This window comes from Vigna umbellata, chromosome 1 (assembly GCF_029865625.1).
Source record: "Vigna umbellata cultivar VRB3 chromosome 1, Vumbellata_1.0, whole genome shotgun sequence".
Lineage (NCBI taxonomy): Eukaryota > Viridiplantae > Streptophyta > Magnoliopsida > Fabales > Fabaceae > Vigna > Vigna umbellata.
The window spans coordinates 749226-773312 of record NC_142165.1 but is presented as its reverse complement, the minus strand read 5'-3'; the positions used below and the strand labels follow the sequence as shown (position 1 = coordinate 773312).

Here is a 24087-nt window from a genome sequence, read left to right as displayed (position 1 = left end):
GTTTTGCGTCAATTAGGTCACTGTATTTTGAAATAACTCAATTTGGTCCCTATTCATGAAAATTTGAAGCAATACAATCCCTGCCATTAAATTCTGTGGATGGCGTCAAAATTGTTGCTAGGTGGCTAGGTGAGGTGGTATTTGAAAAGCACGTGGCATTTTACAATTCCTAGCACCGTCACACTCAAACTGCACTACCACCAAGCCGCCGTCGCAGAGCCACCCAACCTGCACACAAAATCGCAGACACAAAAACCCTAGTTGCTGCGACTACCACGTTCATCACCATCAACACACAAGCTTCTTCATCCGGGAACCATGACAGCCCAAAGTGTTGTCACCGCCATCCTCGTCGGCAGCCGTCCTCTCCAACGCATCATCAACGCCCAAGCCGCCGTCGCAGAACCACCATCTCGCACCTTCATCTTCTCCATCAAAACCACCACAGCGCTGACACATCATTCCGCCACCACGACCCAAAATCGCGCAAGGTCGCCATCAACAACTCGTCATTCTCCAAGCTCGCATCGGACCACCACCATGAGCAGCGCCACTTCTTCATTCATGCACAACCATGGCCATCTTCCATTGACGCTTCGTGCCGCCATCCTCACCACCTGCACTCAGAAAAACCAGAGGACCAACAACCATCACACACATAGAGACCTAATTCCAAGAAACCCTTCGGCTAAATCGCCATCCGCAAGAGGCCACCACAACGAGCTTTTTCCTCGCACCTGCAAAGAGAGGAAAACCTAAGAAGACAACCAAACAGCAGAGAAACCCAACAACCACCCTCTAGGAATCGCGCCGCCATGAAGAAGAAACCCCAATCGCGCAACCAAACCTACAACCAGCCAAGCACCGTGAGTGACTACCTTATCTCCATTAGCGGAATTCCTTCTCTCGCACAGAGACTCCCTGATGGTGCAAGTTCTTTTTCCTCAATTTGGCAAACCCTAATTTTGGGTAGGAAAGGGATGACACGTGTCACGTACTTTTCAAATGAAATGCCACCTCAGCTAGCCACCAGACAACAATTTTGACGTCGTCCACAAAATTTAACGGTAGGGAATATATTGCTTCAATTTTTCATAAATAAGGACCAAATTGAGCTACTTTAAAATACAGGGACTTAATTGACGCAAAACTGTACAAATAGGGACCTCCAAATCAATTAAACCTAAACTTTATTGGGGCATGAAAAAAGTTACCTTAACTATATTAAACTACTAGGGTGGTAGTGTGTGATTTGCATACAGAATGAAATATTGTAGTAATCCAAGTTTTTTGTTTGTTAGTTGTATGAAAAAAAAAGTTGTTTAGTAATTCAATGTGTCTCTTAGAATATTTGGTTAATTTTGGTGAAGTGATAATAAAATTCTAGAAATTTCTTTTGGATATTGTTGTCTTGGATATTGTTGTGAGATTTCTTATTTACATAAATAAATAAATAAATAAATAAATAAATAAATAAATAAATAAATAAATAAATAAATAAATAAATAATTCAAATTTATTTCAATTGTAAGTTGAACTTACCAATGTACTTGCATTAAGATTTGTTTAATTATTAGAAACATGATAAAAAAAATACTTATATATGAATTTGTTAAGATTTTTTTAATTATTAGAAACATGATAAACAAAATACTTATATGTGAATTTGTTAAGATATGTTTAATTATTAGAAACATGATAAAAAAAATACTTATAGGTGAATTTGTTAACATGTGATTAAATAATTAATATATTATTATTATTATTATTATTATTATTTATATTATTATTATTATTATTATTATTATTATTATTATTATTATTATTATTATTATGGTTGATAAGGTGCAAGTAGAGTTTGTGGGATGCAAGTAGAAAAAGTTGACATTTGAATTTGGTCCATTACGGGATAGTAAAATAATCCATATTAATAAAAATATGTGGGGTGTTGCTCCCTCCATCACCACACCTTTTTCCTTCCACCTCTCATTTACTATTTTGTCCTTAAGTAAAATTTTATTTTTAGGGTTATTTTTTAATTTTACTCATTCACAACCTATTCCACTAATAACCTATTCTAGTGCCCCATACATGAGTAAAATATTTTTACTTAAGATTGAAAAGAAATAATTCTTGAGGGCTTAATTGATCCCTCTCACAATCTTCTATTTATAAGAATAAATTGATACACAAATACATGATAAATAGGGTAACCCTAGACACAATATAATCATGATAAATAGGGTAACCCTTGACACACTATAATGATGATAAAATAGGATAAATATCCTAACACTCCCCCTCAAGCTGGAGCATACAAATTGTATGTACCAAGCTTGGAACAAATAAACTCAATCCGAGGACCCCTTAATGACTTAGTCAATACATCTGCGAGTTGATCGTTTGACCCAATAAACTCAGTACATATTTCTTTGGTCAACAACTTTTCACGAACAAAATGACAATCAATTTCTATATGTTTAGTCCTCTCGTGAAACACTGGATTTGATGCAATGTGGAGAGCAGCTTGATTGTCGCAATACATTTTCATCGTATGGATGTCACAAAATTTAAGCTCTTGAAGGAATTGTTTCACCCATATAAGTTCACATGTTAATGATGCCATTGCCCTATACTCGGCTTCCGCGGTTGATCGAGCTACTACATTCTGTTTCTTACTTTTCCATGAAATAATGTTTCCTCCCAGAAAAACACAATATCCTGTTGTAGACCGTCTATCAATAGGTGAACCTGCCCAATCTGCATCACAATACCCAGAGACATGAATGCTTCCTTTATCTTCATATAACAATCCTTGCCCGGGAGCCTTCTTTACATACCTTAGAATGCGAATGAGAGCATTCCAATGGTCAACACATGGAGCCTGCATGAACTGACTAACCACTCCAACTGCAAAGGATAGATCTGGCCTTGTAATAGTGAGATAAATCAGTTTGCCAACCAGCCTCCTATACCTCTCTGGATCAGAGAATAATTCACCTTCTTCTGTCCTTAATTTCTGGTTTGGGTCCATGCTGTCTACCGGTCTACAATCAATCATGCCTGTTTCTTGTAATATATCAAGAGCATACTTCCTTTGGGAGATTACAACTCCATCTTTTGATTGCGCTACTTCAATGCCTAAAAAGTATTTGAGACTTCCAAGATCCTTGGTTTGAAAATGTCTACACAAGTACTCTTTTAGTTGAGATATTTCAACAGCATCATTTCCTGTAATGACAATATCATCAACATATACTATTAAGTAAACACATTTCCCGAGAGAAGAATGACAATAAAAAACTGAATGGTCTGCTTCACTGCGTTTTAGCCCAAATTTTTGAACAATGGAGCTAAACTTTCCAAACCAAGCACATGGGGATTGCTTAAGGCCATATAGAGATCGGTGCAATTTGCATACCATACCAGACTCCCCCTGAGCAACAAACCCAGGAGGTTGCTCCATATAAACTTCTTCCTCAAGATCACCATGTAGGAAGGCATTCTTGATATCCAATTGATGAAGTGGCCAGTGACGAATGGCTGCCATGGCAAAGAAGAGACGAATAGTAGTCATCTTGGCTACAGGAGAGAAAGTGTCACAATAATCAAGACCATAAACCTGAGTGTAACCTTTGGCAACAAGCCGAGCTTTGAGCCGATCAATTTCACCATCAGGGCCAACTTTAACTGCATACACCCATCGACAACCAACCGCCTTTTTTCCTGGGGGAAGGGGCACCAGCTCCCAAGTATTACTGTGGTCAAGAGCCTGCATTTCTGCAATCATAGCTTGTCGCCATCCAGGATGATCAAGTGCTTCTTTCACATTCTTGGGTATAACAACAGAGGACACTGAGGATAAAAGAGAAAAATAGGAGGGCGACAATCGATGATAGCTTAGAAAATTATAAATGGGATGAGGGTTCCGAGTGGAACGAGTACCTTTTCTGAGGGCAATAGGCCATGCTGAATCATTTGCACCAGGAGGCGTGGGAGGAGGTGACGAGGGAGAAGAATCTGAAGTAGGAGATTCACCATTGTCTTGGGGAGGTGGACTATCCATTGAGGCCCTGTGTGGGATAACCTCAGTATGTGGAGAAACAGGTGTAGAAGGATTGTGATCAAGACTTGGAATGACAGAGACAGTGGAGCTATTTGACTCAGCCATTGGAATAGGAAGGACTTGCTGGAGGATAGAAACATCCTGAACAGATGGAGAGAAGTAAGGAGTCTGTTCAAAGAATGTGACATTGGCAGACATGTAATACTTCTTAGTTTCAAGAGAGTAACACCGATATCCTTTTTGAAGTCGAGAATAGCCTAAGAAGACACATTTGAGAGCGCGAGCGGAGAGTTTGGCTAGACCTGGAGACATGTCATGAACAAAACATACACAGCCAAACACTCGGGGAGATGTATGAAAGAGAGGATCATTAGGAAACAAAATGGAGAAAGGGACTTTATTATCAAGAGAGGAGGAGGGCATCCTATTAATAAGATAACATGAAGTTAAGATGGCATCCCCCCAGTGATGGACAGGAATATGGGCACCAAGCAAAAGGGTACGAGCAGTTTCAACCAAGTGTCTATTTTTTCGTTCTGCTATACCATTTTGTTATGGTGTATGAGGACAAGTAGACTGATGTAAGATACCATGGGAACTCAAGATGGCAGAAAAGGAGGATGAGAAATACTCTTTTGCATTATCAGTTCTTAATATTTTGATTACTTGACCAAATTGATTCTTGATTTCATTCAAAAAGGATGTAAAGATAACTAACAATTCAGAACGATTTTTCATAAGATAAACCCAAGTACATCTTGAATATTCATCAATAAAGGTAACAAAATATCTAAAACCAAAGGAGGAGATACGACTCGGTCCCCATATATCAGAATGGATGATGGAAAAACTAGAATTACATATTGATTGAGACCTTTTAGGAAAGGAAGATCTAACATGTTTTCCTAATTGACATGACTCACATTCTAAAGTTTGGAGACCACTAAGTTCAGGACACATCTTTTTTAATTTGGACAAATGAGGATGGCCAAGTCGATCATGTAGCACTTTAGGATTAGGAGCAGCAACACAAGACACCCTTGGACGAGATCCAAAATGGTATAATCCGCCAGCTTCATATCCTTCTCCAATCTGTCTCCCCGAACCACGCTCCTGTATAACAAAAGATTTATGATCAAAGGTTATTGAACAATTTAACATTTTAGTCAACTGGCTTAAGGAAATTAAATTAAAAGGACAATTAGGGACAAAAAGGACTGAGTTGAGATTGAGGGAGGGAGACAAAGAAACATGACCGACTCCTTTGGAAGAAGTTTTAGATCCATTTGCAAGGGTTATGAAATGAAGTTTTTCTCGAAAGGAAATAGATGAGAACAAAGAGGTATTACCAGAAATGTGATCAGAAGCACCTGAGTCAATTACCCATGAATTTTGACATTCCATAGATTGAGAAACGCAGGCTGTTGATGTATTGGGAGATTGAGATGGTTGTGCCAAGCTGTTAGACTTTAACCTTAAATACTCTTGATATTCATCCTCAGAAAACATAGAAGTGGAGGTTTCAGTTTTCGAAGTGGAAGTTTCAGTCTTCGAAATATTGGCGGTTTTGGAAGGGAAACCATGTAAGGAGTAGCAATTCTCTTGAGTATGACCCATCCTTTTACAATATGTGCATTGAGTACGTCCCCGACCTCCTCGTCCTCCTCCTCTAGTGCCACGTCCTCCTCTTCCTCGTGTGGCAACCATGACAGATGGTTCCACTAGTTCATGCGCTTCTTGAGTTTGAGATACCGGGACACGCAGAAGGCGAGTGATCAATGTTTCCATAGAGGGAACCTCATGACTAGTTAGAAGTTGATCTCTGAGATGATCAAAATCGGGATGTAGGGCACGAAGGATCAACACCATGTAAAATTTGTCTAGTTTCTTTTTGATATCCTCTAATGGATCTACTTCCAAAAACATCCTAAGTTCTTCGACAGCAGATTGAGCTTCAGCCATGAAGGACACCATATCATGGTCTGCCATTTTAAGAGATGCAAGCTTGTTCGTAGTGTCATAGAGACGTTGAATATCGTTGGCATAAATGCTTTGGGCTTTCTTCCAAAAGGAGTGACAAGTTTTGAAAGCCCTCAAAGATACAAGAAGTTTGGGTTCCACTGATTGCCATAACAGGGTACACAACTGGAAATCTGCTTGTTTCCACTGATCAGCTTTTTCAGTAGGCACATGGCTTCCATCTCGCTCAAGGTGGTCATAATGCCCTTGGCCAAGGAACCACATTTCAACAGCAGCAGACCATGATAGATAATTTTTTCCATTTAGCTTCTCGGAGGTAATTGATGGACTTCCAGAGAAGGAAAGAGTACTGCCAGACGCCATCTCTGAAGAAGACAAATAGTACTAGCGAGGAACAAGAAAACCCTAAGGGTTTAGACGAAGGAAACTGTGACAGTGATGGACGACGGTGGCCAGCAACGGCGGGCGGTGAACGGTGGCTGGCGACGGACGACGGTGGCCGGCGGCGACGGTGGCCGGCGGCGGCGACGGTGACCGGCGGTTGACGGTGGCCGGACAGATATATATTGCGAGACAAAAACCAGAGCGGGATCGACCCGCTCTGATACCAACTTAAGATTGAAAAGAAATAATTCTTGAGGGCTTAATTGATCCCTCTCACAATCTTCTATTTATAAGAATAAATTGATACACAAATACATGATAAATAGGGTAACCTTAGACACAATATAATCATGATAAATAGGGTAATCCTACACACAATATAATCATGATAAATAGGGTAACCCTTGACACACTATAATGATGATAAAATAGGATAAATATCCTAACATTTTTCTTTCATTTTAACATTATATTTCTTCCTCTCTTTCTTTTACAAGTTGCAAAGGTTGGTGGTGGTGGAAAGAATTATCAAGCAATCTCCCTCTCGTGGTGCAGTGTCGCTCTTGTAGTGCAGTGTGTGGAGTGGTGCAGTGTGTTGCTTCCTCAAGGTGCGTATTCAAATAAACCTTCAAGTAAAACCCTAAAATAAAAAACATAACCTTTAAGACATCCTTCAACGAATGTCAAAATCCTTCAACGGATGTCAAAATCCTTCAACGGATGTCAATATCCTTCAACGGATGTCAACATCCTTCAACGGATGTCAACATCCGTTTAAGGTAAAACGGATGTCGACATCCGTTTTTCCTTAAACGGATGTTGACATCCGTTGAAGGATGTCACCTCCGTTTAAAAGTTACATTTTTTATTTTAGGGTTTCTTTTATTAGTTTATTCTTTATTTTGGAAATATTTTAATAATTTAATTTAAATGTTTTGATTTATTATTTTTGAATATATTTTTAATCTATTTTAATAATGTAAGGAAAATGAAGAAGAAAGAAACGGAGAAGGAGAAGTGAAAGGGAGAAGACAGATTGGGTTGTAGAGTAAAACGAAAGACAAATTATTAAACGAAAATGAGAGATGGAAAGATTGGGTGCAGGAGTAAAGTAGGAGAACTAGGTTTGAAATAAATTAAAATAGTAAAAGTAAAAAATTTTAATATGAGGATATAATTGAAATTAAAATAAATTGGGGAGGTGGAGGGAGAAAGGTGTGGTGGTGAAGAGAGTAACACCCAAATATGTGATGAATATTAAATGAATATTTTCAATGGATATTCGTGAATAATAGATATACTGTTTAGTTACCTGCTTGCTAACGAGATAGGTATATGTAATGATAATATCATCCGCATGTACTTTTTATCCGTTAATAATTATTAATAAATTTTGTTTGAATTTTTTTTAAATTGAAGTGATCAAAATAATATTATTAGTGAAATAAATATTAATTATGGAATAATCATTTAGAATTTAATTTTTTATATTTTTATTTTTGTATGAAACACGTAAAAATACTAGAGAAAAAAAAAAGTGATTTGAACAGTATTTTAAAACTTGTTGTAAATAGTATTTAATATTATTTTGTAGGGATTAAACACTTTGGAACAATAGTTAAACACTAAGTATAAAAAAAACATTGAATGAAAAATTTGTTTAAATACAAAGGAAAAAAAACACACTTTGATTTTATACAAGTTTACTGCAATTCAGTTACGTCCATTTTTTTCTTAAAATTCTTTTAAGGAGTTTCACTAAAACAAGTTTAATTACTCTTAGTTTACAAATTAGCCAAAATGGTTAGACGAATTTCATCACACCTGGTATCAACACTATACCATCTGTCTAAAACGTTTAACTCTACTAAGTTAAACTTTACAAGTATTTGAATTCACTTCTGAATCTAAAACATTAAAGTGTTTTTGAAATCTTATAAGACAAAAGATTACTCTCGTAGAGAGGATATAAAACCAATACAGAGAACTTATGAAAACTTGTAAACGATCTTATCTAAGATGAGTCTTAAAAGAAATAACTTTGAGACAAGTAATGAGTGTATGGTAATATTGATACCAAAAGTTCTATTTCTTCTCTTCAACAATCCTCTTTATATAGAATTTTTCGAGAAAGATCCGTTATTCAGAGCTTTTAACTTTCTTCTAGGTATATAGCCTTTATGATAGAGTTAGAAGTTATGTTGCGTCCTGATAGAGCAACTGTGCTTTGTATGGATGAGACAGACAAAAAACATGTATGAATATTCTTTGAATATCCTTATGTCTCTAAACGTTCTTCTGATTCTGAGTAGACTTTTGAATAAAGTTGGTAATTTGTACAGAAAAAGAGAGCACAAAATAGCAGATAAAAGAATACTTGAACGTACTTGCATTAAAGCGTTAAACAACTTAAGATTTAGGCATGACACAATAACTATCGTTTAAAGTTTGTCTGTTTTGAGTACCTTTTTAAAGCATTTAGGATATCTAGTGTTTAGCGAGATTATATGATTCTTAGACAACCTAACTCTTTATTAGATGCTTTCGCGATTAGATGTTTTGTTACAAACTCTATAGTGTTTAGCACTTGTCAAACATATGTTAAACATTCTTCTTTCAATAGACGTTCTTGTATCCATTAGGCACATTAAAGAGTATTGTTTAGTGCTTCTAACAAATGTCCTAGACGGTTAAACACTATTTCATGTTAGACTTATGTTAAACTTCAAAACAAAACAAGGTTTGTTTGTCTTAATATTGCATTTAAAGATATAAAATTGAAATTATTTTATAAAGGATAATTTTTTAAAATTTTTATTTTGATATAATTAGTTTAAATTTACTTTTTAAAATAGCCAAATTTACTTACATTATTATTTCAATTAAGTAATTTGATTTAAATTTGATTGTGAACATTATCCTTCTATCTGAATTTAAATTTCAAAGATTTGTTTTTAATTTTATTCAAAATTTATAAAAGTAAAATATAAAAATATACACAATTAATCATAGGTATTGATAAGTTTTTTATATATCCGTAGTTACTTTTTTCACATGTACCTAACGGGACAAATATATTTAGGAGGCATAACACAGAAAATACACACATTCCGTCCGACCGTTGTCATCCTACTTAATGAATTAGTTATAATAATTTATATTAATATTCTATGTATTGTCAAAAAAAAAAACAATGAGACTAATATCATTTACTTTTAGGTTTCATTTTTCCAATATCTTAATTACATATTTTAATCCCTCCATCAACTTTTACTTTAAAAAATTACGAAATTTTGTTATTTATGTGACAGGCAGAAGGAAAGTTCCGGTAGTGTTTCTCTTCAGCTACAGCTCGTCATAGCTTTTATGCGTATTTCCTTCCCATCAATTTCCAATGTGTACCCATTACCATTAATAATCTATTTCAAAATTTTTTAGAATACTACTCTATAATGATTCAAATTCTATTTTATTTGTGTAGTAAATATTGAATATTTTGAAATATTAAACACACACAGAGGTAGGATCTCTTCAAACAAACATTTTCAAAATTTGATTTGGCTTTTGATGCGGTTAGAAGTAAATTTGGTGTATGGGTTGAGTGGGTCCTGTGGTTTTAAGAACTGAAATTGCACTGTTCATATTGATGGTTTAAACAAGACGTATAGTTGTTGTGTGAGTTGTTTAATTAGTGAATAATATAGGGTCCATTTCCAAAGACATGCCAACTAATTTAATTTATGACTTGCTGCTTCATTTCAAACGTTAGAGTTGAAGTCATGCAAAGCCATGTTCTTTTTTCCTCTTACGTTGAGCTAATTTCAACTGCAAAAAGTGGACATTAATGTGATTGTTAGGGAGAAAAAGGAGTTTGTAATTTGGTGTAGGTTAGCTCCCTCATTATTGCTGCCAGAGTAGATTTGTAGTTAAGTAGGAAAATGATCACCAATTCCTAATTGTTTAGTTTCAATCTCTATTTATTTCATGCTTTCATGTCATATGTTGCGTGCACAAAAACTATACTTTTGCTCTGTTGGACGCCATTCATTAGATCTTCATTACAGATTTTGAATTTCATTGCTATTCTCCTCTTTTTGTTGAACTGGATTAAATATTTCCTTCTCATTTTTGTGAACTGGTAATGCTGCAATTCTTGGTATCTTCACACTGAATTTCATACACAGGTATTTTCTCTTGGTTCCTCTAAACTCCAAATGTGAACACTTGCTTGATTATGGATTGGAAAATAAGGCATTTCTGATGAACATGGTCCATTTGTCGGTGGTTGCCTCTGCTGCTCATCATAATTGTTTTTGGAACTTGATCCCTTGCTTTTAGCATCTTCTTCACAAATCTGCATAACATTTTTTTTTTGTGTACAATGCTTGCAATGATCTATGTATCTCTGAAAATCTGGTCTTTAATTAAGTTGAATGGAGTCAAGTGATTCATGTATGTAGCCAATGAGAGTTATTCTAATATGATCTGCTGATTCTGTCACTTCCTTCTCTCCTAACTGTTTTGTTTGTTTAATATTTCTGGCATTGTCCGTAAGGTGAATGATGTTATGTTTGTATGACTTCACTTGAGGAATCAGCAAGTTGTATTAGTTAACATTTGGTGGTATTCTTGTTTTGAATGTGAAATTTTTTACCCATCTTCATCCCTTTTGAATGTCCTTTGTCACAGTAAATGTTTCAATCTAGCTCCAAAGGAAAAAAGTAGTTTTTCAGTATTTGAAGGTTAACTTTTCGAGTATGCAATCACCAGGTTTGGTGGCAAAAACTAGAAATCAACACTCATGATTCACAACATCATTTTAAATCAGGAGATTTCAGCCTACTTTTAGCGACAATGCCTTTTCTTTATGAAGTACAAAAGTGAGTCAAACTTCAGCTTTTTCTTTTTTCAGTTCTTTTTTTCTCGGATTCTCAATCACAATCCTCCTTTTTCCCTCTTCCTTCTTGCTTGTTTTTTGGTAAAGGAATACTTTTTTTGGTAAAGGAATCTTCTTACTTGTTTTGAAACGACTGATTTATTTGAAAAAATGTACCAACAGAAGACACTCACTTTAAAATTCAAGTTCTCTAAGAACGGAATTGCTGAACTTATTCGACTTGATTTTTGGTCAATTTCTAAATCCACTCTGTAAACTAATAGTCTAAACCACCATTTCATGTCTAAGTTCTGCATTACCTTCCAAGTTGGCACATCATTGTTTTTAGACTAAACTCTTTCTTACTCAAGTAACTCAATGTCACAGAACAAAAAAGTAGTTCATTATGACTTTCAACATTTTTATCCTTCTCAGCCATATGATCAGCTAACACTTTACCATAATTTTCCAGAGCTGAACCAAGCAAGGATGAAGAACAGCTAAGATCAGGACTTGAAACTATCACTTGCCTCCACTCCACACCAAACAAGAAGCAATGAAGTTCCAATTCCGTGCTGTTTCATTTGTTCTGCTAAGCTTCATAGTGTCTCTCTTTGGCCTGATTGTAGCTGACTTGAACTCCGACAGACAAGCTCTGCTTGAGTTCTTCTCAAATGTTCCACACGCCCCAAGATTAAATTGGAGTGAGTCCACTCCAATTTGTACTTCTTGGGCTGGTGTGACTTGCAACCAAAATGAAACTAGTGTCATTAGCATCCATCTTCCAGGGGCAGGTTTCCAGGGCTCCATTCCAGAGAATAGCCTGGGTAAACTAGATTCTCTTAAAATTCTGAGCCTTCATTCCAATGGCCTCAGAGGAAACCTTCCTTCTGACATTCTCTCTATTCCTTCACTCCAATATGTAAACCTGCAGCAAAATAACTTCTCAGGTCTAATCCCTTCTTCCCTCTCCCCTAAACTCATAGCATTAGACATTTCCTCTAATAATTTCTCGGGAAGTATCCCACGTATCTTTCAGAATCTCAGTAGACTAACCTGGTTGTATCTCCAAAACAATTCCCTCTCTGGGGCTATTCCTGACTTCAACTTTACAAGTCTCAAGTATTTGAATTTGAGCTATAACAACTTGAATGGCTCAATTCCAAAGTCCATCAACAAGTATCCGTACACTTCTTTTGCTGGGAACTCTCACTTGTGTGGACCACCTCTCAATAACTGCTCTGCAGTCTCCACTCCATCTTCATTTTCTTCCTCCATTTCTCCTTCACCTGTTCATCAACCACTCTCTCCAGAAGCAGCTCCCCAAAATAGAAGTGCTACCACTTCAAAGAGTTACTTTGGCCTAGCTTCTATACTTGCTCTGACAATTGGGGGCTGTGCTTTCCTCTCTCTCCTAGTTTTGGTGATGTTTGTATGCTGTTTAAAGAAGAACAAAAGTCAAAGCAGTGGCATACTTACAGGAAAGGCACCGTGTTCTGGAAAGATTGAGGTTTCAAAGAGTTTCGGGAGTGGGGTGCAAGAGGTTGAAAAAAACAGGCTGTTTTTCTTTGAAGGTTGCTCTTACAGCTTTGACCTTGAAGATTTGTTAAAGGCTTCAGCTGAAGTTCTTGGAAAGGGGAGCTATGGAACAACATATAGGGCTGTTTTGGAGGATGGAACAGCAGTGGTAGTTAAAAGGTTGAGGGAAGTTCTAGTTGGAAAGAAGGAGTTTGAGCAGCAGATGGAGGTTGTAGGAAGAATTGGTCGGCACCCTAATGTTTTGCCCCTTCGAGCCTTTTACTTCTCCAAAGATGAGAAACTTCTAGTATATGACTACATGCCTGGAGGCAGCTTGTTTTCCTTGTTGCATGGTACGTTTTATTTACATTGATTATTGATACATTGTCTCTTTCTGTTGCCAAGTCCATACACCAATCTCTTTTATTGATAATGGACAAAGTAAGTTTTTCTTCACCATTCTGCATCTGCATTATATTTATCAAGCTACTTGGTGTGAGTAACCAAAAGGCAAAAGCTGAAGTCAATATTTATGCTGGTTATTAAAGGAGAATTTCAATTATCTAGATTGATGTCATGGAAAAAGTAGCCTATTTTTCTATTTCTATCACCATTGAAGATTGTTTAGCAGTAGTTTTAGGGATTCGGCAAGATAATGGACAAAAAATGGTGTCTTTTGTTCACCATTCAACAGCTGCAGTATGTTACTTATGTAGCAATAAGCAATTCATCATGCAACTAGCTGACACATAGTGAACTATAACAAAGCTACATCTTTGCTTAATTCTTCTATCCTTCCTAAACAACAGGGAACAGAGGAATGGGAAGAGCTCCATTAGACTGGGATTCAAGAATGAAGATTGCACTTGGAGTTGCAAAGGGGATTGCTTCCATTCACACTGAGCACATGGATTTAAAACTTACTCATGGCAACATCAAGTCCTCCAATGTGCTCATAACCCAAGAACATGATGGCTGCATCACTGATGTAGGACTCACTCCTATGATGACCACTCAATCAACCATGTCAAAAGCCAATGGCTACCGTGCTCCCGAAATAACCGAGTACAGGAGAATCACTCAGAAGTCTGATGTTTACAGCTTTGGAGTGCTCCTTCTTGAAATGCTCACTGGAAAGGCTCCAATAGGATATCCTGGATATGACGACATGGTTGATCTTCCAAGATGGGTGAGGTCTGTGGTTAGAGAGGAATGGACTGCTGAAGTTTTTGATGAGGAGCTGCTTAGAGGGCAGTATTTTGAAGAGGAAATGGTGCAGATGCTTCAGATTGCACTGGCATGTGTGGCTAAGGTGGCAGATAATAGGCCAACAATGGATGAAACTGTTAGGAACATAGAGGAAATTAGGCTTCCTGAATTGAATAACCATAACACATCATCTGAGTCTGACTCTAATCTACAAACTCCATGATTATTTTGTATACGTATGTTTGCCCTGCCATGGATTTCTTATTTTCTATACCACACAAGGAATAACCTTGTTGTGTCTTTAGAGTATTCAAGTTATGATAACTGTATTGTATCATGGTATGTTCAGATGACGTAGTAGTTTCTTATTCCACAAATGCAGTGAGAAACGTTGTATCAAGTTAGTGACACTGAAGAAGTAAAAGTTTTCAAACCTTGCAGTTCAGTATCACTCATTTATGTATCTCGCATGATCTTTTATCGTCACATTATTCCACATAAGAAAGATTGGAAATCTAAGAATTCCCATATGCACACAGTTTACACCTACAGTTGAATTCGGACAGAATGTTTTGGTCATAAAATTTCTTGTAAAATAGATCTAGGATAAACCCAAAGAAATGGGATCTTATTTCCACAGTTGAAAGACCAAGAATGGGTACTCAATTGATCAAGGAGCACACTCTTCAACATAATTTTTACTAAATTTTTCACTTCTTATTAAACACTCTTTTTTCCTGTTTTTTTGGTTTGTAGTAAATTTTAATCAATAAAAAAGGTTTAAGAAAGTGTTTTACGTTTTCTTGTTTCTGCTACTAGAAATGGAAATTTTCCCTTTGGCTATAAAAAAGATTTTATGAAAAAATATTCACTGCAACTTCGTGTACTTTTTTTAATGAAAGTTAAAATTGAAAATTTTCTTTATTCCATTCCAAATATGATAGAATTTGCTATCCAAACTTTTAAAATATATAGATATATTTTCTTAACTTATTTGTGTTAATTTTTTTTAACATATCAAAAGTGGATATATTTACACTTTTGATATATTTAATCTCAAATGTCAATTTAAAACTCCGTTTAACAAATCCAAAAAATTAAAACAACTATATCAATTTATTTTTAAAAATTGAGATTAGAATTGAAAGAAAGGTGAATTCTATTTTGTGACAATATTTAAAAATTAAAAATATATTTATCTCTTATTATAATTAAAAAGAGTTTAGGAAGAAATTATTAACTTTATATAAGAGATTTTACAATTTCTATATAACTATATGTCAAATACCTGGGTTATGGATATGATGACCCTACAAAAACAAATCGAAATATATGAGCTTCAAGATTTATTCAAATTCCATGTCATGACTTATGTGGCACCATTAGAAGAGTCTTTATGTTGAAGTGAAAACCTCTTACGTCTCTATCGTACAACCAAATGAGTTGCAAATAAGTGTAACATCTAAAAACCGAAAGATCTGGCTGTTTTGCATGATAATAATGGATGATGGTAAGTAATTAAGGAAGGTTGACAAAGGTCAGCTTGGATGATATGATTGTAGCCTTATTCAAATTCCACTCATTTAGCACAGGTATTCTTTTACTTTCTATCTTTACTGTAACAATTCTTTAATGAACAATATGAATTTATATAATCATTGTAATTTGTAAGGGTGAGTAAATATAAGAGATGATGTTTTCATTGAGCAATGCTTTATTACAGATATCAATAAATACTTTTTTCAGTACAATAATTATTAATATATTTTATTTTTAGTGTAACGAAAAAAGATTATAATTTCAATATAAAAATTTGATTTAATTAATTTTAATTGAACATTGATAATGATTAACATAATTGATCACGTGTTTTGATTTTTTGATTTTTTCCTTATTATCAAGTTTATTTATTGAAGAAAGAATTAATATTAATATCTCTCTAATTTTGAAAGAACATGTTTTTTACTCTCTAAATTCTTTTAAGATTCATTACATAATTAATATTAGTATGATGGCGCATTGTTTATCATTTTCTAATCCATTAAAAATCACTAAACAATGTTTATCACTTGTATAAATAATTTATATATAAGATTTAACATAGTCAGTGAATGAAAACTTACAATCCTTAAACATTAAAGTTTCACTTTAAAACTAAGATTAACTACAAGATGTTCAACTCATCCATTATAAAATTCAAGTAGTTAGAAATACTTATTATTCCTTCTCAGAAATGAAAACTTAATTTTGTATTATTTAGAGATGGATGAAAGTTACAGCCCTATAATGTCTCATTAAACACATGCAGGTGAGGATTTTCTACTCTGCATAGTTTACAACGCAATTAAACAAACTTAAAATCATCAAAAGTTGGAGTGTGATATCCTCAATACCAATGTGCTCGGAACTCTGAAGTCATTAAACTAAACAAAATTGATGAATACAAACAATTCATATTTCTTACTTCTTAAATAGACAGAAAACACAAAACTTCAGAAGATTACAAGGGAAAAAGATAATCTAGACTACTAAACCCTTCCAAAATTGTGCTTTTCCTAACACATCTTTGCTTGAAATGTGTAGGGAATATATGTTTAAATATCTGTAATTTAAATTAGTTTTTAATTAAAGAAGTTACATCAATCTCCTCAAATCTCTAAGGCATAATTCAAAGATGCAAATTTTTTGTGTAAACATTTGTAACCATTAAAAAATTGAAAGGTTTTTCCTTGAAGGATACGCGGATTTGGCCCTGTAAACAATCACGTGTCAACTCAACAGAGGAAAAACATAATTGGAGATTACGTGCATGGATTTCATCAATTAATCTCCATGCATATCGCAGAATATCCAAAGGGAACCAAGGAATTAGAATCCCTTGCCAAGGAACAAAGAATGGTGAAAGAAGGCACTAAGATGAAAGACACAAGATAATAACAAAGCTATACTTTTATATATTATGTTGGAAACCAACTTAAGATAGAAACCAATAGCAACTTAGCCATTAAGGAGGAGGGCTTTTCAAGCTTCCACATAAACATTGTGTGTTCTCATATATCAATGCATTTTTCCTTGAACCAGACGATATTTGAGACTCGATGTTACCTATGTGTTATTCCAGCTTTAAGAAAGCAATGTCTGAATTGTCAAAATCCAAGAAGACAAGTTAAGTTCCTTCATTAATATGGTATATAAAACTGTAATGTTTCTACTCTCTTCTCCTGCTCACGTTTTACCATCAGACACTAACCTTTGTTAAGAGCCATGGCCACCAACCGTGGTGTCCTCTCGACACTTGACAAAGCCAAGACACAAAGATATCACTATAAGGTAATTGGGATAGCGGGGATGGGGTTCTTCACTGATGCATATGATCTCTTTTGCATCACTGCACTTATCAAGCTCATAGGTCGCCTGTACTACTATGACCCCATGAGTCACAGTCCAGGTAAGCTTCCAAAGAATGTAAGCAATGCAATAGCAGGAGTTGCATTGTGTGGCACCCTTTCAGGGCAGCTCTTCTTTGGCTGGCTGGGTGACAAACTCGGCCGAAAAAAGGTTTATGGCATAACCCTTTCCACCATGGTGGGGTGTGCCTTGGCATCAGGGCTTTCTTTTGGCTCCACAGCCAAAAGTGTGGTTGCTAGTCTTTGCTTCTTCAGGTTTTGGCTAGGATTTGGCATAGGAGGAGACTATCCTCTCTCAGCTGTTATAATGTCTGAATATGCCAATCAGAAGACTAGGGGAGCTTTTGTTGCTGCTGTTTTTGCTATGCAAGGAGTGGGAATATTGTTTGCTGGAGGTGTATCCATGTTGGTCTCCAAACTGTTCCTATTAGCTTATCCAGCCAGCGTTTTTGCAGTTGATCCAGTGCAATCTACTCAGCCACAAGGAGACTTTGTTTGGAGAATAGTGCTAATGTTTGGTGCATTTCCTGCTGCCTTCACTTATTACTGGAGAATGAAACTGCCAGAAACTGCAAGGTACACTGCCTTAGTGGAAGGAAATCACAAGAAAGCGGTTGAAGATATGGCTAAAGTTCTTGAAAATGATATACCTTTAGAAGAATCAAATACCAGGGTTGCTGCCACACCTAGCCTCTCTTATGGATTCTTCTCTTCAAAGTTTCTTGAGAAGCACGGCCTTCACCTTTTAGGAACAACCAGCACCTGGTTCTTCTTGGATATTGCCTTCTACAGTCTTCAGCTAGCACAAAAAGATATCTACCATGCAAGTGGATTTTTACCCGGTGCTTCCCAAATGAATGCCATAGAGGAGGTTTTTCTACTCTCCAAAGCAATGTTTGCAGTGGCACTGTTTGCCACTGTCCCTGGATACTGGTGCACAGTGTACTTCATTGACAAGATTGGAAGGTACAAAATCCAACTTGGCGGATTTTTTGCTATGTCTGTTTGCATGTTGTTTTTGGGACTCAATTATCCAGAAAAGGGGGGAGATGAATGCAACCCAGATGAAACATATGATTATTGTGGTGGCAAACACACCCTCTTTGTCATTCTTTTTGAAGTCACCCTTTTCTTTGCAAACTTTGGACCCAATAGCACAACATTTATAGTGCCAGCAGAGCTGTTCCCTGCCAGGTTCCGTTCAACATGCCATGGAATATCAGCAGCAGCTGGTAAAGCAGGAGCTATCATTGGTGCTTTTGTTGTACAAAGCTATACAAGTAATCCGCAAGACGAATCAGAAGGTATCAAGACCGCACTTATAGCACTTTCAGTTGTTAATATGCTAGGATTCCTCTGCACTTTCTTAGTGCCAGAAACACGAGGCCGGTCACTTGAAGAAATCTCTGGAGAAGATAAAGAACTCACTGGCAATGTTTCTCAAGACAATGCAAACGATAAAACAACTGATACAGGAAAGGAAACCAAAAACTCTAACGCTGATATAAGTCCAGCAAACTCAGTGGTTTAGCTAATCTTAATACCCCAACTATAAGCGTCAATAATAAGAGGAAGGTGCAAAAAGAATAATGTTTGTTTCAGTAAGTTATACTTACACGTTTCTATGTTCTGCTTGTGTTTTAGTTTCCCTTTATATTCTTGTCTAAGAGACTAAAGAATAGTAATCTTCGTGTGGTTTAGTTGCTAGAATAAGAGCTTCTTCGTTGACTGTGCGAATGTGTTTGCACCAGTAGAAGAACCAAAATGAATACTTATACTGTAATCTCTGTTCCTACTGCTTCTGGTTTTAGCATATTAAGGTGTTGGACACTCAGTTAAAGTCTCAAATTTAAAAAAACATATTTTTACGGCTCCAACATCCTCGGATATAATCCAACACAGTTCCTATAACGGGAGAAGACACAATGATCTTTATAAGACGTTGGAAAGTATGAAACTTATTATCTCCTTTAAACAAACACACGTTTCATATTTATATTTTGTATTTCTCTTTTTCTATTTGAATTTGTCTTTAGATGAAATTTAACTTAGGTGGTATCTTTTTCAATGATGGTAATCAGCAAGGGATAAAATGCTCTAAATGAATTAGATCCGGTTTCACTTTTCAAATTAAGATGAATAGATTAAATTCGTTTCTGTATAGGAAAAAAAGTGTTCAACTGGTTATATTTGGCTAAAATTTCTGAAGATGATTTTAAATATAATGTTCCTTATCAGTTTAAATGATTCATAGAATGTTCAATGTATACACCTGAGGCTGTATCCTATGTTTTATAAATTATAAGTGTGGCAGTATCACAGATATAATTTTCTAAGCCATCACAAATTACATGAATTGGCTGCTCTGATTGGACATTTATTGTAGAAATCATGCATTTCTATCATTACTGAACTGGAGCACCAGTAAATGAGAATTTCTTGAAGGTAGTGTCATCCTTTTTGGGAGTAGAAGCTGGAGAATCCAGCAAAGACATACTAGTCCACCGCTCCTCAAAGTTAGCAACACAGTGCTTCCCAGCAACATCTGGCACAAAGCTTGGCCTGACTTCACGGGCTTCCAATTTATTCCAGTTCACAGACTTAAACCACTTGTGGCTTTTAATCCCCTCACTGCTTCTTGATCCACTGCCAAGGCGTTTGCTGACATCCTTTTGCAACAGCTGAAGAAGAAAACTTCCATTTTGTGAAGCCAATGTGTATAAAAAGATTGGTTCTAAATAAAAGAATACTTCACTATCATACAAGTAATGGATTTTTCAGAATCATACATGCAGAAACAACAAAAGCCTTTTCCCTCAAGAGTGAGTGTTTTTCATAACCATATTACTCAAAAGGGGGAAAAAACTAATGATTAGATGTAGGAGAAAATCTGTACCCCTTTTAACAGTGAATGTGCCTCATTTGACAAAAATGCTGGGAGCTTGATTTTGTCTTTAATTATCTTCTGCTGGATCTTATGTCTATTTCCGCCACAGAAAGGAGGCTGCAATTGGAGTAAACACTAAAATAAAGTCTAGATATAAATGTTGCAATAACTCACTCAAACATCAGCAAACTTAAGTATCAGCCTTAGATAAATACATCCAAGTGACTTGTAAATCTCCAGAAATATGTCACAAACAATCACATGATCTAGATAACTTTCTCAATCTCTTGAGCAATATGATATTATTGGCAGTCACTTAGAAACAGGATTTTCAAATACAATCATGTTTAAACAATCAAAGTTGACACAGCACCACAATTTAAGGAAATGTAAGATATAGTTTTCGGAGAGCTACAGGTCATTGACTGGCTAATAGAAATCATTCACCATAATCTTAGCAGAATAAAGTTGGAGATTGATATCATTAGCCATCATTCTAGGGTTAGTTAACATAGTATTGTGTTAGCTTATGTTTCTTTCTCCAGAAGCAAAATAAATTTCGTGCAAATCAGACATACAAACTTATTTTGGCAATTCATTAGAAACAAAGCCATTTCAGTAAAAACCTGAGTAAAATGATGTAATCCAAGCATAATGAACAACGAATAACTTTCAGTTATTTTCATGAAAGTAGAAAACATTTAATTGCATTTCAGATAATCAAGTTTATCTAACAATTTCCATGAAATTGGAGCTCCTTCTTCAGTAGTAAATGCTTGAGAGAGATATGTCAAGTTGGAAAAATAATAATATAGTGCAATCACTATTTTATACTACAAGACAAAAAAAATACTAAGATTCTAACCTTTCCGGTAAGCATTTCATATAGTAAAATTCCCACACTCCACCAATCAGCAGCCTTATCATGACCTTTTCCCATTACAATTTCAGGGGCCATGTACTCTACAGTTCCACACATAGAATTTGATCTTTCAGTGCCATTGAATTGCTTAGCCAGGCCAAAATCTGTTAACACAGCCTGATATCAAGCACATAAATATGCCATAATTCAACAAGATAGAAGTTAGAAACAAATCACAAATCACAAATCCCTTCAGAATAAATAAGCAAGCATGTGGCATGCCTAAAGCAGAGAGACAGAATCACAGACGTAAGTTTATGTTATCTTACATGACCATCTGCATCGAGAAGAATGTTTTCAGGCTTAAGATCCCTGTGCATTACATCATTTGCATGAAGATAAGAAACGGCACAAATAATCTCTGCGGCATAGAAGCGTGCCAAATCTTCCCTGACAAAAGTTGTGTGAGACAAACATGTATAAGCATAATATGGTCATAGCATGTGGCTTACAAATTACAATACCTGAATAGGCCTTGGTGATAGAGCTGAAAGAAAAGGTGGCCACCATTGACAAAATCAAGCACAAGGTACAGCCTATATTTGGTCTGTAAGTCCAACAAAAAAAGCTTGTCGTTATGCAAATATGATATCACTGTCCATTTTCCTATCCTGACACTGAAACATATGATACGATCAAAAGTCTTACTTGGAAAGCGTATCTGAGCCGCACAACAAATGGGTTGTCCACCTTTGTTAGTATATCCCTTTCAGACTTTACATATTCAGCATGGTTTCTCTCTATGATCTTATCCTTGCGCATGACCTTCATAGCATATATTTCAGAAGTACCTGCCCTCCTCACCTGGTACACCTTTCCAAAAGCACCTTGCCCAACAACCTTCAAAAGTTCAAAATCCTCAACTCCAATAATCTGATTATTCAGACAGTAATCATTGAAATGTAAATTATTTTTCTCTACTGCTGCATTGTTAACAGAATGTTCAATTTCTTTCTGTGCTTCTGTTAAGACCTCCACAAGGTCCAATGCATCTTCTGTCTCATGTAAGTTGAGCTTCCTCAGCTGCAAGGACTGACCAATACAAGTTGTGGGAGCAAATAAAGATTGAGAGCGGATGTTGATGCAATCAGGATCATTGCAAATCTTTCCACCAGAACCTCGTGTAGGTGTGGAATCTCCATGTTTCTCGGAGCTTACTGTTATTGAGGCTTCAACAGGAGATGGACCAAACACATCAGAAAATTCAAAGTCCTCAGAATTCGAAGAAGGCAAAAGATCAGGTGGTCCCTTTGGTAGAACCAACTGGTTCAGGAAAGACTTTGGCGAACTATTTTCATTTAAGACAGAGAACTGGGAAGAAACCATAGCTCTTTGATAAAACAAGGAGAGTGCAGAAAATGAGACCAAGAAACTTTAGAACTATAGGTGTGATTTGCCCAAAGATTACACCCCAAATTGAGGAAGATGGAAACCCAACAATGAGCTCTATCAATTGGGAATGAACATATACTTCAGGAGCTTCTAGAAAACTTGGTAGCAAGAAGCAAACCAAGATCCAGAAAAGGAATTTGTTGTTGCTTCCCGCTCTACAGGAAACGGTGGATGTATCAACACTTGTCAAATTCATGAAGAACGGTTGTCAATTCTGCAATTCAGGACAATAAAACAGTGAATTCAAGGTTTTTGCATTAAAGTGTAGAATGGAGGGAATTAAAAATACAAACACAACAGCATCACAGATTGCAACAAACATTTAAACTCAGAAAAAACAAAAGGAATGAAATTGCAGCAGGGCGAGTGGGAGGAGGAGGAACCCAATGAATATCGTCTCTTGGCAGTTTCAAATTAGGTTCCAAACAAACTCGATTGGGAGTTCATGGGATCAAACATGCACTCGCAGATCACAACAAACACTGATAGAAAACTACAATTCAGAGAAGTTCAAATGATGAGATAACATAAACTCCAAAAGACATTATTGTTTCGGTTATAATCAACTCCCAAATGATTAAGAAATCGAAAAGGGTATAAAGAACAAGGACAAAGGTATAATTTTAGAAGACATTCCAGAGGGAAACTTAATCATCATACATAAAACACAAGGCAGGAAAGATTTGTTTTTTTCACAAAACAAGTAACAAAACCCAAATACTAACACAGAACAAATTCTGGACACAGAGTTTGAAAGCTAACTTACATTGAGGAGAATGAAGGCTAGAGCCGTTAACAAAAGAAACTATAAAGGTTTTCTTTTTCTACCTTCTTTTCTGTTCATAATATTTTTTAAAACATTAAATTAGTTTTGGCGGCGGTTATTCTTTTTCACGGCTTCGGTGTCGAATACAACAGATAAACATTAGTTGACTTTGAGGAAAAGAGGACAACGTTAAAGTATCAAGACATGGATAAACAGTGTTTTGAAAAATGAATTTTAATAGAAAAAAACACGTTTAAAATAAGATTTTACTTTTTTTAACAAGATAGAAAGTGTTTTATAACAATTTTTTTAAGGATTATTTAAATTATGATTCAAAATTTTCCACAAAACATGTTACATTAATTTTCTAATTATTGCAACTACTACCACTAACTTTTATATTAACATTAATATATAAAATTTGAAAATGGAGTTAAAATTGAAACTTCTATATATGGCTTTGCGTTTGGGATCTGATTAAATGAACCTCAAGCAAAGCAACAGAATACATACAGCGAGGATGTACTTGTACGCAATTCTTTGTCATGTCTTTTCTTTGCGTATGCAAATCAAATTCCATGTTTTGGTTCTTCAAAATTTCATCTCTAAATTCATTATTATTTAATCCAAAAATCACGTGTTGAAACTTTTTTTTGTCATTGACGCGTGTGATGATCTAA

General features: G+C 35.7%; 3 protein-coding genes across 7 annotated transcripts; 2 read left to right on the top strand and 1 right to left on the bottom strand.

Annotated features, from left to right (window-relative positions):
• The first annotated feature begins 10170 nt into the window (after positions 1-10170).
• Positions 10171-14478, top strand: LOC148204349 (putative inactive receptor kinase At5g58300). 2 transcript variants are annotated; one of them, XM_088116747.1, is made up of 4 exons: positions 10171-10614; positions 11201-11310; positions 11779-13177; positions 13634-14478. In XM_088116747.1, exons 3-4 carry the CDS (start codon positions 11863-11865, stop codon positions 14254-14256), a joined length of 1938 nt encoding a protein of 645 aa, XP_087972873.1. In that variant the 5' UTR covers positions 10171-10614; positions 11201-11310; positions 11779-11862; the 3' UTR covers positions 14257-14478. The 2 variants fall into 2 exon arrangements, with proteins under 2 accessions (XP_087972873.1, XP_087972866.1); XM_088116740.1 differs by lacking the exon at positions 11201-11310.
• Positions 14479-16795: 2317 nt separating this feature from the next.
• Positions 16796-19528, top strand: LOC124839149 (low affinity inorganic phosphate transporter 8-like). The gene has a single exon (XM_047314883.2). It carries the CDS (start codon positions 17298-17300, stop codon positions 18969-18971), a length of 1674 nt encoding a protein of 557 aa, XP_047170839.1. The 5' UTR covers positions 16796-17297; the 3' UTR covers positions 18972-19528.
• Positions 19529-19653: 125 nt separating this feature from the next.
• On the bottom strand, positions 19654-23534 carry LOC124839148 (serine/threonine-protein kinase AtPK2/AtPK19-like). 4 transcript variants are annotated; one of them, XM_088116727.1, is made up of 7 exons: positions 23408-23534; positions 21898-22855; positions 21714-21817; positions 21519-21639; positions 21193-21366; positions 20337-20444; positions 19654-20121 (listed from the first exon to the last, which is right to left on the bottom strand). In XM_088116727.1, exons 2-7 carry the CDS (start codon positions 22573-22575, stop codon positions 19846-19848), a joined length of 1461 nt encoding a protein of 486 aa, XP_087972853.1. In that variant the 5' UTR covers positions 22576-22855; positions 23408-23534; the 3' UTR covers positions 19654-19845. The 4 variants fall into 4 exon arrangements, with proteins under 4 accessions (XP_087972853.1, XP_087972858.1, XP_087972849.1 ...); XM_088116732.1 differs by lacking the exon at positions 23408-23534 and adding an exon at positions 23025-23383; XM_088116723.1 differs by lacking the exon at positions 23408-23534 and having other exon boundaries at positions 21898-23383.
• Positions 23535-24087: the final 553 nt, after the last annotated feature.